Source organism: Rhipicephalus sanguineus, chromosome 3 (genome assembly GCF_013339695.2).
Source record: "Rhipicephalus sanguineus isolate Rsan-2018 chromosome 3, BIME_Rsan_1.4, whole genome shotgun sequence".
Classification (NCBI taxonomy): domain Eukaryota; kingdom Metazoa; phylum Arthropoda; class Arachnida; order Ixodida; family Ixodidae; genus Rhipicephalus; species Rhipicephalus sanguineus.
The window spans coordinates 176256200-176271696 of record NC_051178.1 but is presented as its reverse complement, the minus strand read 5'-3'; the positions used below and the strand labels follow the sequence as shown (position 1 = coordinate 176271696).

The 15497-nt window shown below is 43.9% G+C and overlaps 1 protein-coding gene across 1 annotated transcript in view; it reads right to left on the bottom strand.

Annotated features, from left to right (window-relative positions):
- Window positions 1-69: 69 nt before the first annotated feature.
- LOC119386115 (calcitonin gene-related peptide type 1 receptor-like) overlaps window positions 70-15497 on the bottom strand; it is a 37966-nt gene continuing 22538 nt past the window's right edge. Inside the window, exons 7-13 of the mRNA XM_049414223.1 lie at window positions 14694-14785; window positions 10678-10822; window positions 10087-10237; window positions 7448-7508; window positions 5059-5125; window positions 2474-2559; window positions 70-298 (exon numbers count right to left, since the gene is read on the bottom strand). Of these exons, the coding sequence (XP_049270180.1) occupies window positions 70-298; window positions 2474-2559; window positions 5059-5125; window positions 7448-7508; window positions 10087-10237; window positions 10678-10822; window positions 14694-14785 (831 nt within the window). The remainder of the gene's footprint in view (window positions 299-2473; window positions 2560-5058; window positions 5126-7447; window positions 7509-10086; window positions 10238-10677; window positions 10823-14693; window positions 14786-15497) is intronic.

Genomic DNA, 15497 nt, shown 5'->3' with positions numbered 1-15497 from the left:
TTGTTTTGTTTTTCTATCTAGAACAACAGACAAAACGTCAAAATTGCCTTAATAAAACATTCATGCGCCTTAATTTACTGCTTGATCGGGGGAGCGGATCTCACAAAATAAAAGTAGCATAGGCGAGCACCGGGTTTGAAGGTATTGGAATATTTGTCTTGCCTGCAGGCCATCTGACGCTTTGCTGATGTACTGATAAACCTCCCAAGCACCGCAGTTGGATGGGCTGCGGTACACAGTCATGAGGAAATGCATGCCGAACAATGGGAACAGCACCAGCACAGCTCGTACGGCTTTCCTGCAGAACAGTAATGCAAATAAATAATTAGGTACTGGAGGAAGCAATAAGAAGCGCTTAATTAAGGGCAGTCAGCATGGGTAACTTACTAATCCCCGTACATAGCGACATGCTGCAGCCACGCGCAGCGATGTCATAGGCACACAAAAAATTTATCAGTAATGGCATTTCATTTTTTATGAGCATGATGTTAACGGCTGCATCTTGCCTTTGCGGTGCCGTTTCCGGGCGAAATGTCACTACGGCGTAATAAATATTGCCTCAGATTGCAGCGCGGCGAAAACTGTCAGCATTTTTCACGGCTTATTGGTTCATGCCCTGTGGTGGTGGCTTCGGTGTGTTTTGTCTGAAAGCGGGTTTAGGTTGGTGATCCGCTCTTTGCTTTAAATAACTAATGAATGACAAGTGCCGACCAGTGAATCTTATTTACGTAATTACGCTTTAGGTAACTGCACAAATAATTCACGCAATTATTTACGAGAGAGATAATAATCTTTAATGAAAATCCCGGAGAGGTTAGCCTGGTTTGTCGCCTGGCTTGCTACTCCGGGTGTCGGGTGATTGCTATGGTATATACAATGAATCACATACACACACATGGTACGTACAGTCACATACGCATAAAGTCACATACACAAAAAAGTCATCCACAAACTTTGGTTTAGTCCAGTGTTTCTCAAGAACACCAACAGCGCTTTGGTGTTGCGCATCGCGCAACCGCTGTCTTGCCACGGGTCGAGAAGGCACCGCAGGCAATTTAATTTACACTGCGGGATTGATTAAACATAAGCATATGCTATCTAGCGATGCGATGTACAGCTTAATTCATTTCTGTAACCACGGTATAGGTATAGCTCGTTTTTGTCGAAGGCGCTAGTCATTCTGTAGGTTGTCGTAGCGACCTCAAATACAGCGCCATCTGGTGTGCCCCGCATATGTCATAACCTTGCTTGAAACGTTCAGTGGCAATTCTGATAGGTTGCGCTCCAAATATGGGCGTTTTTGTTCATTTGCTATTTACTACAAGCGTTACACTGCTTCGCCTTTCTTAGAGCGTCCGGTCCATGAATATAACAAGAAAAGTTCGCCTCGAGACATTTGAATCACAAATTCAACAAATAGCGACGGAGAAAAATTTATGCGACCACAGCACAATGCAAGTGCATATGTATGCGCATATAGTTGCCGGTATGAAATTTTCAGGAGATACCGGGGTGATATTAGAGGTGTAAAAATTCCGTTAGAGGAATTCTCGGCATTGACTGTTGTTTCCAAGTTGTTTCTAAATGCTTAGGTTCAGTAGCGTACTAGAATGTTTTTTCCAGGGGAGGGGGGGGGAGGGGTTCAACTATAAGTCATGCATGTTCGGGCGTGCATTTGTATGTGTACGTGTATATGTAGGCCTATATACAGTTTATACACATGAAAAAATGGAAAAATTCCGGGGGTAGAGGTTGACCCTCCAACCCCCTCCCTGCCTGGCTACGCCAGTGCTTAATCTGAGATATATGTATGCTTCATGCAAGGTAGCTTGAATTTCTTACACAATGAGGTAGAAAGAAAAGAAATTACAGCATATCCACGGGTGAATGATGAAGAGCTTGGGCGAAGCTCCTGAAGCAATCAAGGTTGCACCGTGAAATGTTCAGTGGTTTGGCCCAGCAGCAATCAAAGCGAAACGCCGCTTTGATTACTGCACGCCATCTAGCGTGCAGGGTGCCGCTGCTTTTTTTTTCTTTTTTTGCACACATATTGCATACATCTATATGGGACAGCGCCATCTAGTATATCGTCACCCAACTGCAGTTTGCATGCATCTCTATGGGATAGCGCCATCTATTGAATGATACGGGAGACGCGACGGCGGGGACACGCTGCATGGAGCGACGAGCGACCAGGTGATGCTATAAGGAGCTTCGCCCCTAAAAAATCAGGGAAAGCGAAAGCTCGGAGATCACCCCGACTAGCGACAGGTGTTCGGTTTACTATTACTGTTGTTATTAGTATCATTACTACTGCTTTTTTTATTTGATATGAAACATATCAACGCAAAACATACATACAAAAGACCAAGACGAAATAGGGAGTGAGCAGGCTGGCAACTGCCACTGAGAGCGGCAGAACGCCATTGCAGGCAAAGACTAAACATCCACTGTACAGAACATAACAGCCTACCGAAATTGGCTTGGCTCGTTGGCATGGGTGCTCCTCAACTTGGTGACAAGTACGCGGATGATGTTGCACAGAAAAATAAAGTTGGCCTGTAAAAGAGAGAATAATCACAAACCACACGACGACCACAATCAGAGCAACGTTTAAAAGCCACAATTTGCTTTTTTTATTACGAATTACGTATGCTTCCGAACCCCCTTGTAGACCATTGCATAAAAGCCCACTAGAAATGGAAACGCGCGCGAAATACTCGCGGTGAATTTCCAGGACTCTGAGTAGAAAGAGCTTTCGCTGGCTGACGTTATGATGACCTCCGCATTCAGCTCAAATGTTAATATTGTGCGCTTGTTCATTTTCTGTTATGATATACTACTTATTTCAACAAATGCTCGAATATTTCCAGAATACCGTTACTGTAGCATCAAACGCCTTCACTTGATGGTTTTTGCAGAGATGCATTTTAAAGCAAACAGTAAAGCGACTCGTCAGAAATGGTTTTAGTATGGCGAGGTGGTCCTGCCAAGCACCGTTTGGAAGCGTGTGTATTGACGTTGTTTTAACATTCGTTGACATAGTGCGTAGATTACGTCACTATTCGCTGTCACCCTTCACTAAAACGGCAATCAATAATTTCCCCCGGAAACTAAGATGTTTTCAGAAGTATAGTCGGTGGAGTATCCACTCTGAGAGTTCTTGCCCACGTATCGGAGATAAAGGTTAAAAGGCTCTTCACTAAAAAAAATGGTGGTCATTCGTTATTCCGACGTAATGACAGCACAAAGCTTATCACTGTGTATTCCTCCTTTCGTAAATGTAGGTAACATACTACTTCGCATTCGGTAATCTTTTCAAGAATAGCGGCTTGCGTCTGTTGTTGCACAAAAAGTGGGATAGCGCATACTTAAGACAGGGACGCACACTTACACAAGAAAAAGCGCACACTTCGTGTCGTATTGCTTACTCCGTCCCTGTCTGCGCTATTCCACTTACTTACTCTACCTTCGCATTAACTTCTTCATTTTATACTTGCTACGACGAGCGCTAGGGCTTTATCCGAGTGCCCTAGCAAGATCGCAGTTTGCGCCGAGCGTCTCTAATCAAGTAAGAGCCAAGAATGTGCGTGCCAGGCGTGCAAGTGCAAACATGCGGAACATCTAAACTGTCACCCGAGTCATTGTAGCGAAGAGGACACAATAACACGGCGGCAGCGAAGACTTATCGCCCGAGCTCTGCGTTAACGTGTTTTATTTCGCGCCAGGAAGTTGGCTATGTAGCTCGCTATGGTGTTGGTAAGGGAAGTAAGCATATAATTATTTACCCCAACTCACGGGCAAAGACAGCTGGACAGCCACGCAGGGGCGTACAGAAGCTTGCGCGTGGTTAGCACAGAGAAATGCACTCCACACGTTTTCGAGTTAGACGCGCGTAAGTAACCTGCAACTCCAGGAAGTAACGCCCGAGTTCGCCGTGCTAGAAACGAACGGGCGCCGGCGCTCGCACGTAGATACGCCCGTAACTACGCCGCTCCTGTCAACGAGTATATAGAAGGCCTAATTGGGTTGTTACATGCAGTGTGACTGTGCTTACTTTGCTCTGGTACACAATAAAATGTCGGAGTTACCTGGACTGAGTACCAGTCCTCAGCTGCGGAAGACGTGAGATTCGAGCTTGTACTTGTCTACAAAGTATGAGGGCTACGCAACTGACATTGTTATGTCATTTTGACAGGGTCGTTTAATTTTTGATGTTACGCACCAGACGCTGTAACTTACAACGGTGCACTCAGCTTCATATGGATGAGCAAGAATGCTGGAGTTTATTTATTTATTTATTTATTTATTTATTTATTTATTTATTTATTTATTTATTTATTTATTGAAAATACCTTACATGCCCGAAGGCATTGAGTAAGGGGGGTTACAGTGAAATAAGATAATGAACAAAATCTCACAATACAATATGACCCGCTCTATACAATTTCTTCTACAAATAAAGAGTTTACATGCTGGTCTGCGCACAAAGTGTTTGATAGGAGACCAGACAGTGCTGGAAAAGCTTAGTTGCATGCATCAAAAGTACGTATACCAGTTAGCTTTGTTACGATTCTTACAAAGTGAAAGCCTCCGTAGCGTTACGATCGCACATATATTATGAGTTTCCGTTAGTCTTTTGGTGCGAGGCTCCTGTTCCGCTCGTCCTCGTTATGTCATTTTTTTGTCATTTAGTCTCGTTTTCCTGCAATCTTGTTTTCTCGACCTGGCACTTTAATGCACAGATGCAAACTCGCAGTTTTCCTTAAGCGCAGAGAAACCAGACGCTCTAATAAAACAAAAAGAGAGCCCTTTGCCTTTTTTTTGTGAGTCTTTACTTGCCCCGTATACGACTCTCTTTCAGGAGACACGCGAACTCTCTTTGGAGACCAATATACCCTCGTCGGAGAGCCGTGGTACCCGAAAGAGAGTTAACGCTTATCTTTAAATAGAGTCATATAAGTGGCAAGTCAAAAATCTTCGGGAAGAGTAAGACATATTCTTTATTTTTCTCCATGGCGTAGTATTCAAGGCCCCACGAACATGGAATGTACTCACGAACAGACAGAAGAGGCCCGGCGCCAGCGTGATCCAGTTATATCCTTCGACGTTGTCCATCCAGCAACTGCAGCAACGACGGTGGCGGTGCAGCAGAGGTCGCATACCATGCGTCAGAGGTCGTAAGCGGGTTATGTCTCTGACAGGCTGAGCTTAACGAAGCCAGGCACAATGATCAGCTGGATATGCGAGGCAAGCGTCCCATGCATAACCGCAGCCTCGCAGTTAAACGTGTTCTAGCATCAGATATTTCCGTGGTACATTTCCATACATCAGCGAATGGGTAGCATGCGGTGTCTACGTTCGTTGAAATCTACGTGTACATGTGTTTACGATGTACAGGCGCTTACTACGTAACTTACTTAAAAAATCGTGTACCTCGCTCACCTATATTTCATGATTTATCTATTGCGAAGCAGCCGATTTTAACAATCAAGTTACGTAGCCTGCACACAAACTTCTCAGTAAATGCTGAAAAGATATTTTTTTAGATATTGATAACACGTATCTGCCTCGACTGCACGCGTTTATTCAAACCAAGAGTTAATGCATTTAGCTCTCAAAGTGAACTAGAGCTGCGCGAAAATGCGCCGTCTTTCAATATGACCTTGATCGGTAAATCTATATCTCGTTCACACAAGGGCGTCGTTAAACGCGCCATGACAGGGACACTACATGCATTACATGACCTGCATTATAAAACATGAATTACACGCATGCGTGACGCGAAATGACATGCGTTCGAAATTTTGCAATACTCAGCTAATACAATGACATGAATATCGGGTGTAATTTGATGCTCAGAACTTCAACACGCGACTTGACGTGCAACTTTACTAGCAGCGCTCATACGCATAACATGCACGTCATGCGGCAGATGCACGTGGGAGTTGACGTGAGCACTATAAGAATTCGCGATTCAGGATGCAGCAAAAACAGACGTAGAGTTGGCTTCACTGCAAGAACTTGGAGTTCTACGGGACAGAGCTCGGCGAATGGCAGGGAAGCGACGCAAGAGGTATGTGCAACTGTGGCTTCCTTAGGGAGCCATACACAGAACTTCTATTCAAACTGATGTTCGTGCCAGCGTGGTAGGCGTGGCAGGCGGTATTCAACAGCTCTTTAAATCAGCTTTTAGTCGAGCATTTTCTGTTCAGGCCTTGTTAACGCTAGCAACATGGGCCATATTTTGATGCTCACAAGCACTAACAAAATAAGAGAAACTTCTGCAATAAAAAGAAACAGAAAATGGCTCTGTATCTTGCGCGACGGCCCATATGCTTCCAGATGAACGAATGATGGATAAAAAAAAGTGTAACTACGGGATATGCGCAGCGTATCGCACATATTCCTTAAAACTTGCGTCGCTACCATGCTGATTACTATCAAAAGTTGTGCATAGTGTCGCTGGCCCAGGCACAAACCAAGCGTCAGCATTAGCACGCAGGGGCGTAGCCAGAAATTTTTTTCAGAGGGGGGGGGGGTTCAACCATACTTTATGTATGTTCGTGCGCGCGTTTGCATGTGTGCGTGCCTATATACGCAAGCAAAACTGAAAAACTTCGGGGGGGGGGGGGGGTTGAACCCCCCCCCCCCCCCCCCCCCCCTCTGGCTACGCCCCTGTTAGCACGCGTGCTCCATATGATCCCATCAGAACATTTGCCAAGCCCCACTCATGAAGTGCTTTTCACGGCGCTACACAAACCAAGCAGCCGTAACATCGAATCATGCAATTGTTAAGAGCATTACTTTGTTAGAACTAGCTGCTGCGTCATTCCAGCATCAGATAAACATCGAAACAGCGTTAAAAAATACAATGAGCATGCGAACTGATCACGTGCCACATCGTGCAGCATGTTAGCAATGTGAGCTTACGCGACTACGTTTTATGCTTTTCTGGAGAACTCACCTGGAGTCTTCTCTGGAAAGGAATGAAAAACGAACGTACTGTAACTGGCCAAACACGAGCAAGAAAAAAAATAATTCAGTTTATTTTGACGATTCTACACATTTAGGGAAAAGAGTGAAATTCCACTGCATATTTTTATACTGTATTTTTTAAACAAATGAAGTGCCTGGGTGTGATGCCCACCTTCTGGACCAGTATTCACACAAAGCTCTTAACGCCAGCATTGTTCGTAAGAGAAAATTTCCGCCAATCGTGATGCTGCACGTATCGTTAGCGAAGGAGGCTAGCCAATGGCAGAGAGCAGTTGCGAGCGACTTTATTGGCTATATTTACGATTGGTAAGGATAGCGCTTATTTTGCCAAAAGCGCGATCCTGACCAACCGTGCGAGCACACTGAAACGATTCATTTTTAGAGCCGATATAAGAATCGCACCCCTGCTGCCGTGAAGCAAAACAGGATACCGGTGAACTTTACTTACGGGTGACCCGTCCGTACGGCTCGCAAGATGGCGCTGATGCTCACGAAGACGGCAGGGCAACCTGGACGAGAAAAAAAAACACATCTGTCATTATCATTCTATGTTCGGTACCTTTATCTTTTATACACATTTATGTCCCCCATTGGCGATGTCGCAAGACGTTGGTCGAGTGACCTTGTAACGTAACCATGTAACTTGACTTTAACAAACACTCTAAACAATTCAACGGCGTCTTTGACAACCGCGGAATAATCAACCGACGCTTACGTCACTTCATCGCAGGCACAATTCTTTCCTCGTTCACACGGTTCAATTCACGGAGATATGATGCGCATATTTTTTTTATTGGATGCAAAACACAGATTAGGGTGGTACAATCACGCGGCGTGTTCATTACCGCTTTTCTAATTAATTTACTGCATAGGCCCCTCATGAAGGTTGTTGACGAACTGACCCATACAACGTTGTTGTCCCTAACAAAAAGTTTTGTGTAACAACATCTAACCACTTTTATATGGGACAAAACTGACAAATCATGAATAAGCGAGCCAAAGTGGGCTGAAATGTCCACCATTTACCTTGCATACTTCTGCGCGACTTTAGCTAATGTAACTCTTTTTGTTGATCGCTAGGGAATATCTCAGCAGGCGTCAACAGACTTTGAAGACACTTTTATGAGTCTTTTGACGCAAAGGATTCTTCGTCTCTTTGACGCTAAGTTTTCAGTTTCTTCGGTGTTATCAACAAGGAAATTGACATTTCCGATCCACCATCTCCAACTGTGTTAGCCAGGAAACGAACATATTGCATGACAAAAAATCAAAACGAAAGGCTGGGAGTTAAGTAAGGGATATCTGCAGCCTGCTATGCTGTACCAAAAAAATAAAAAAAGAGAGAAAGCAAAGGAACTAGCCGGGCCAAGTTAAAGCGCATTATCGAAGCCGGAGCTCGTCGTCTCTAAACCGAACTATTTCCGCGAGACTTGCGCAACGCTTTATCGTGGGTTCCGATAGGAAAATGTGTGATCAGATGATCGATCTTTAAAGGCAGCAGCAGCAACAAAAAAGAAGAAATCGAAACGTTTTGGCCAACAAAAGAAGTGAAATGGGGACTGGTGGTTAGGCAGACGATGACGAGAGGAGTAGCGTTAAAGTGGTTTGGGTTTGGTTTTTTATGTCGGTGACAGAGTGTGATCAACGACGTTTGGTTTGCAGACAGTGTACGGCGGTGTTCAAGTATATAAGAGCAGAGAAATGTAAGGCCGCAAGTAACATGGGAGAAGCGGATGAAGATGGCACTGTTGACGGATGGGGACATGGTTGTGCGGAAACGCGAATACATAGATCTCAATAAAGACGAATAAGGGGTACGTAGTCGAAGTACCTCGCAGATAACAGCAGCAACCGCGCTAGATTTGCGATCGATGTTGGGAGGTGAGAGGAGACGTCCGACGTTGGAGATTAGGCAACGTTTACGAAAGTAATCTCGGCCCGCCCAACTCCGGAAATCTGATCGTCGCCGAGTTCTCCACGTCTTGTTAAGAGATTCAATATCTTAACACTATCTTTTGGTTAGGCTGGCTATTCTTCATTCCTCGACTTCGCTACAACGAATACTTGTTACAGTGTAGCGATTATTAGGCACAATGAGTTTTACAGTTCCTGAAGTCGCTTTAAGTACGGCTCCTTTATGCACTACAGAGTGCCTAATTTCAAAGCAATGCTGAGTGTACGTTAGGATTACTGTGGACATGTGTTAGTTGAAGGGATGGCGGTCCCATTTAGCGGGATGGATATAGGCAGCGGGGTAAGCAGCATGATAAATCGTCGATGTAAGCGCCATGGTACACGTTCTAAGTTTAACTACTTTCTTTGTCGCCGAATTTCGTTTGAATTATCGTCGCTTTAAATTAAAAGTACAAGCTAGTGAAGTTTATTAGCTGCAATATCGGTCAATTAAACGCATCCGTTAGCTATTCATAAGGCCGTAAGATATAAATGATCTCATCGAGCAGTCGTGAAGCCGTGACTTTTGAGAATAATGAACTAGGATCAAAACTAAATTATTTTCTGCGAGTTTATTTCTATCTGATTTGTCTACTTCTAACGTTGAGAAAAAAAAAGAAGATAATATGATCGTGGTATGTACATGTCACAACGTAATGATGCTGACGTCAGGGCCTCCTAGGGCCTTTCTGTCCTCACTCCCCTCCCCTATACAGAGTAGCATGTAGGCGCCTTTAGGTACGCCGGCTGAATTCTCTGTCTTTCATTAAAGAGCTTTCTCTCTCTCTCTCTAACGTTGATTCATAGACCATTGAACCATTCCAATGACCGTGTCCGCTAACTAGAATTTTTCCTCTTCAATATAGGTTTGTATTTCAGAAAACAAATGCTGCAATCTAGATGCAAAATCACTTTTTTTTGCACGTTGCATGGACTCTTATGTTATCATGACTGTACATAATGCAGATAACTAAATTTTATTTCTGTGCCTCTGTGGGCACAATACAAAACAATGAGAACTTGCAAACAAACAAACAAACAAACAAACAAACAAACAAACAAACAAACAAACAAACAAAAACAAACAAACAAACGAACAAAGAGTCACTACAAATCTTTGGTGTGTATTCTTACCCCATCCCACGACGTAGAAAATTAGCAGTGACTTCTGCTCGGCAAATGCAGATGCGATCAGCTTGTGCAGGTAGAAGCCTTCGCAGAACATCCATGCGTACTGGCACAGCCGGAAATAGCGTGAGAGTGTGTACAGCACCTTGCACAGGTTCTGCGTTAAAAAAGATGCGAAAGAGACAATGACAAACCGGGATTTCATATGGATTATAAGTTCAATTTTTTGAGTATTTGTCATTGACAGTAGGCAGTGACACTCACTTGGACTGGGTGGGGGAGTCTTCCAAAGTAAAGCGTTCACAGTGATAGCACGCTGTGTGGCACTTCACACAGGCTCTTCGGAAAGTGTTCTAACTAGTTTTGAAACGTTACAAGTGTGCATATGCCGTATCAGCTTTACTGGCTAATCTGCATTTAGTCTTAACTATACGTTTTAGAAGGGCTACTCTGATTCTCGCATCGCGATTCACGTTCGTAACATGCGCCTAAGGTCCCTTAGTCGTAACGACTAAGGCCCCTTGAGTAGAGCCACAGATACGCAGTGATGTATATAGACGCATATGTTCGGATGTAAAAGAAACTACGTGGCCGTACCGGATTCTGGTTGACGCGAATGTTCTTCTCCTCGTTTACGTGGTCCAGGATGAAGACCGAGTCTACGAGGATGACGCTGATGTCGTACAGCACCATGGCGACGCAGAAGTTCTTGTGCAAGGAGATGCGGTGAACCTGGAGTTGCCTGCCAATACGACAAGAAGTACAACTTATGCCATCTTATTTGTGTTTGCTGCGTGTTTGGTACAGGCACTCACAAGTACGGTAATTCCATTCTTTTACATTGACGTCTACGGGTATCGATTTTTTCACCAACAATTTTGGGTCGGTGACAGGAAATACAGAGTTATAAATGTTGCAGGAGCACCGTGCGAAGTACCTTCTCACGAAATAGGCTTGTTAGAAACGAAATAGCCTTCTGGGTGTTACGTAATTACTTCAAAAAAAAAAAAAATCCGGCAGATCCCACGCACTGTGGGAATCGATGTAATGCGAAGCAGCCAGCAAAGAGCTGCATACATCGCTTTGTTTATTTTTAAGCCTAATAGAATCATTCATGCCATGGCATCTAGTTCACCATATATCGCATGTTTGTCATGCACGCGTGCATGCACAATATGGTATATACCATGCCAATGAAACGTATATTCTGGTATATACACTGCATGACTGGTGATTTATGTTCATCACGCACTCCTGTCCTGCAATACCAATTTTGGTATATATCCAGTTATCTAAACGACCGGAAGCGCACCATAACAGTGTCATGTAAATCATACCGTAAATGACATGCATAACATAATTCGCATGTTAGGACCTGTCATTTATGTTCGTCATACAGTCACATCGCACAATACCAATTTTGGTGTATATCAAACGAGCGAAATGGCCGCGAGTCCACCATGAGCGGGGCATGTAAATCATGCCATACATGACATGCACGTCATGGTTTTCATGTTACCACCTGTTATTTACGTTCGGCATGCATTCGCGTCACGCAATGCCAATTTTGGTGTATATCAAGCTAGCGAAACGGCCGCGATCGGACAATGAGCGTTGCATGTAAATCATGCCGTAAATGATATGCATATCATAATTTCAAAGTTATCACCTGTCATCTATGTTTGTCATACAGGCACGTTGCGCAATACCAATTTTGGTGTATATCAAGCGAGCGAAACAGCCGCGAGCGCATCATGAGCGTGGCATGTAAATCATGGCGCACATGACTTGCCTGTCACGATTTTCATGTTACCACCTCTCATTTACGTTCGTCATACAGGCGCGTCGCGCAATACCAATTTTGGCGTATATCAAGCTAGTAAAACGTCCTCGAATGCACCATGAGCGTGGCCTGTAAATCATTACATGTATGTCATGCTTTTCATGTTACCACCTGTTATTCATGTTCTTGATACAGTCACATTGCGCAATACCAATTTTGGTGCATATCAATCTAGCGAAACGGCCGCGAGCGCACCATGAGCGTGCCATGTAAATCATGTCGTACATGACACGCATGTAATGATTTTCATGTTACCACCTCTAATTTACGTTCTTCATACAGTCGCGTCGCGCAATACCAATTTTGGTGTATATCGAGCCCGCGAAACGGCCGCCAATGCACCATGAGCGTGGCACGTAAATCATGACATGTATGTCATGGTTTTCATGTTACCACCTGTTATTCATGTTCTTGGTACAGTCAACTCGCGCAATACTAATTTTGGTGTATATCAACCTAGCGAAACGGCCGCGAGTGCGTCATGAGCGTGGCATGTAAATTATGTCGTGCATGACACGCGTGTCATGATTTTCATGTTACCACCTCTAATTTACGTTCGTCATACAGTCGTGTCGCGCAATACCAATTTTGGTGTATATCAACCTAGAGAAACGGCCGCGAGTGCGTCATGAGCGTGGCATGCAAATCATGACATACATGACATGCATGTCATGGTTTTCATGTTACCACCTGTTATTCATGTTCTTCATACAGTCACATGGCGCAATACCAATTTTGGTGTATATCAAGCCAGCGAAACGTCCGCGAATGCACCATGAGCGTGGCATGTAAATCATGACATACATGACATGCATGTCATGGTTTTCATGTTACCACCTGGTATTCATGTCCTTCGTACAGTCACATCGCGCAATACCAATTTTGGTGTATATCAACTTAGCGAAACGGCCGCGAGTGCGTCATGAGCGTGGCATGTAAATCATGACGTGCATGACACGCGTGTCATGATTTTCATGTTACGACGTGTCAGTTATGTTCGTCATGTCGAAATGTCGCGTCATACCAGTTTTCGTATATATTCATTCATTTAAACGGCCGCGAGCGCCCCGAGACCATGTCATGTCAATCATGCCGCTCATGACATCCGTGTCATGATTTGCACGTTACGACCTGTCATTATGTTCGCCAAGAGCTCTTGTCACGTTATACCAGCTTTGGTATATATGAAATTAACGGAATGGCCGCAAGAGCCCCAAGGCCGTGGAATGTAAGTCATGCTGTTCATGACATGCATGTCATGATTTTCATGTTATGACCTGTCATTTATGTTCGTAATACGGTCATGTTATTCCCTACCAATTTTGGTATACATCCGATTAACGAAACGGCCAGGAGAGCACAAAGTCGTAGGCGGCTAGATAGATAGATAGATAGATAGATAGATAGATAGATAGATAGATAGATAGATAGATAGATAGATAGATAGATAGATAGATAGATAGATAGATAGATAGATAGATAGATAGATACGCTCAAACTAGCACAAGTTCGCTAAGAAATGCTTCGCATTTAAAAAAACTGTTTGCTTGGTTTCCACTACTGTATAACCTTATTTCACTCTTGCGAAACAGAAAAGAGTACCCCTTAAGTATGTTGTCACTTGGGCATAACCGCTACTGAAAATATTTGCTTTAGCAATAGCGGTTTGTGGCTACAATGAATACATCAAAGGAATTCAAACTGTCTCTGGAAGAAAGCGTAGTGAAAAACAGTGATCTTGTTGTGACTTTCAAGCCTTACCAATTGCTTCGACACACACTGAAAACACCTGCCTAAACCAAAAGATTTGTTTTACTGCTGAAGCTGCCCATGGTGCCAACTTGTACTTTTATTGCGATAGCAATTATATGGACAGTCTCGGCTGGTTTTTGCCGCCGCCGTCATGCACCGTATATGTATTATATATATATATATATATATATATATATATATATATATATATATATATATATATATATATAAAAGTACCAAAGAAAAAAAATTCAGAAAAATGCTTCCGAAGCGCGGAATCGAACCAGCGACCTCTCTCTCTGCAGCGCGTGGCGCTAACCACTAGGCCACAAAGCGCAGATCGTTCAGGTAGCTAACCGCTAGCGTTATATACACACCCTTTACCGCTGGCAGGACTCGGAGACGGCAGGCGCTTATAAGCGTTTCTTCATTACCAGCGAGATGGCGCGAGGAGCGCAACGGGCGCATTTAAAAGTCGTCGGCAAGCTCGCTCGCTTCTTCTAATGCTTAACGCTCGCTTCTTTAATGACACTCTTTGTCTATAATGAAAACATGTTCCTGGTTGTATTACATCTGTTTCATCCAGGGGCTGTGGAAATGCTGATGACACCATGATGCAGTTTTCTCTATCCTTCTTCTTGCTTGTATCGTGCCTTTTATTGTGCAGCTGCCTCCCATGTGTGTTCTTGACTGCGGCAGCATTGCTGCCTCGCATATATTGTCTTACAACCACACTGTAACGGCCTTCGGCCAACAGCCGTTACAAATAAAAATAAATAAATAAAAAAAGAGGCTTAAGCATAACATTACACCTTAATCCGGCATAATGTACTATTTTGGATTATCTTAGGTCATCTTCACTAGGCTACAAAGGTTGCTAAAACGGTCATTTGCTTGTTACTCTTGAGACAAATTAAACCTAACTTGACGATCTTCCCCGTATTGCACCAGCTGTTCAAGCTTGAGCGCAGAACCATGCAAAAAGAAAAGAAAAAAGAAACGAAATAGTGTTACGTACTTGTAGACGGAAAAGATGACGATGGCCGGGACGAGGACGACGACAGACAGGGAGTGAAGCACGATGGAGAAGATGGTCATGGAACGATGATACTGCAATACCAAGCCCACCGATGTGCATGTTAAACAGGAGGTATAAAAGTGAGAGAAAGAAAAAACAAGCTTGACCCCCACTTGGGCTCTCTAACAGATTACAAAGAGTGGCTTTGCGACCGCTTCTAAGCGAGCGCGTCTACTCAGATGCGCTCGCTCAGACGACATTTGATAACGACGTGCTAAACGCATCAGTCCTGTTTAGGTGATGGAGCCAGTCTGCTTGTGCCGTTTCGTAATACGCAGGCCTTAGCTTCCGCATAAAACGGCAATAGACGAAGGAGGGTCATTTCTCAAGCCACACCACATCGCATGAATTGATAAAGAGTTTAATAGATGCCTATCGACTACTTTAAGTTAATTTATGATTAATGGAATTTTCACGCTCATTCTTGTTGGGCTCATTTTATCAACTCTATCCTTAACAATTTATCACACTAGAAAACATAACTTCCCCTTGCTAACGCTTCTGTCGCGTTTATAACCTTGGGTTGCTTGCTTCTCACTCACTCACTCACTCACTCACTCACTCACTCACTCACTCACTCACTCACTCACTCACTCACTCACTCACTCACTCACTCACTCACTCACTCACTCACTCACTCACTCACTCACTCACTCACTCACTCACTCACTCACTCGCTCGCTCACTCACTCGCTCACTCACTCACTCACTCACTCACTCACTCACTAACTCACTCACTCACTC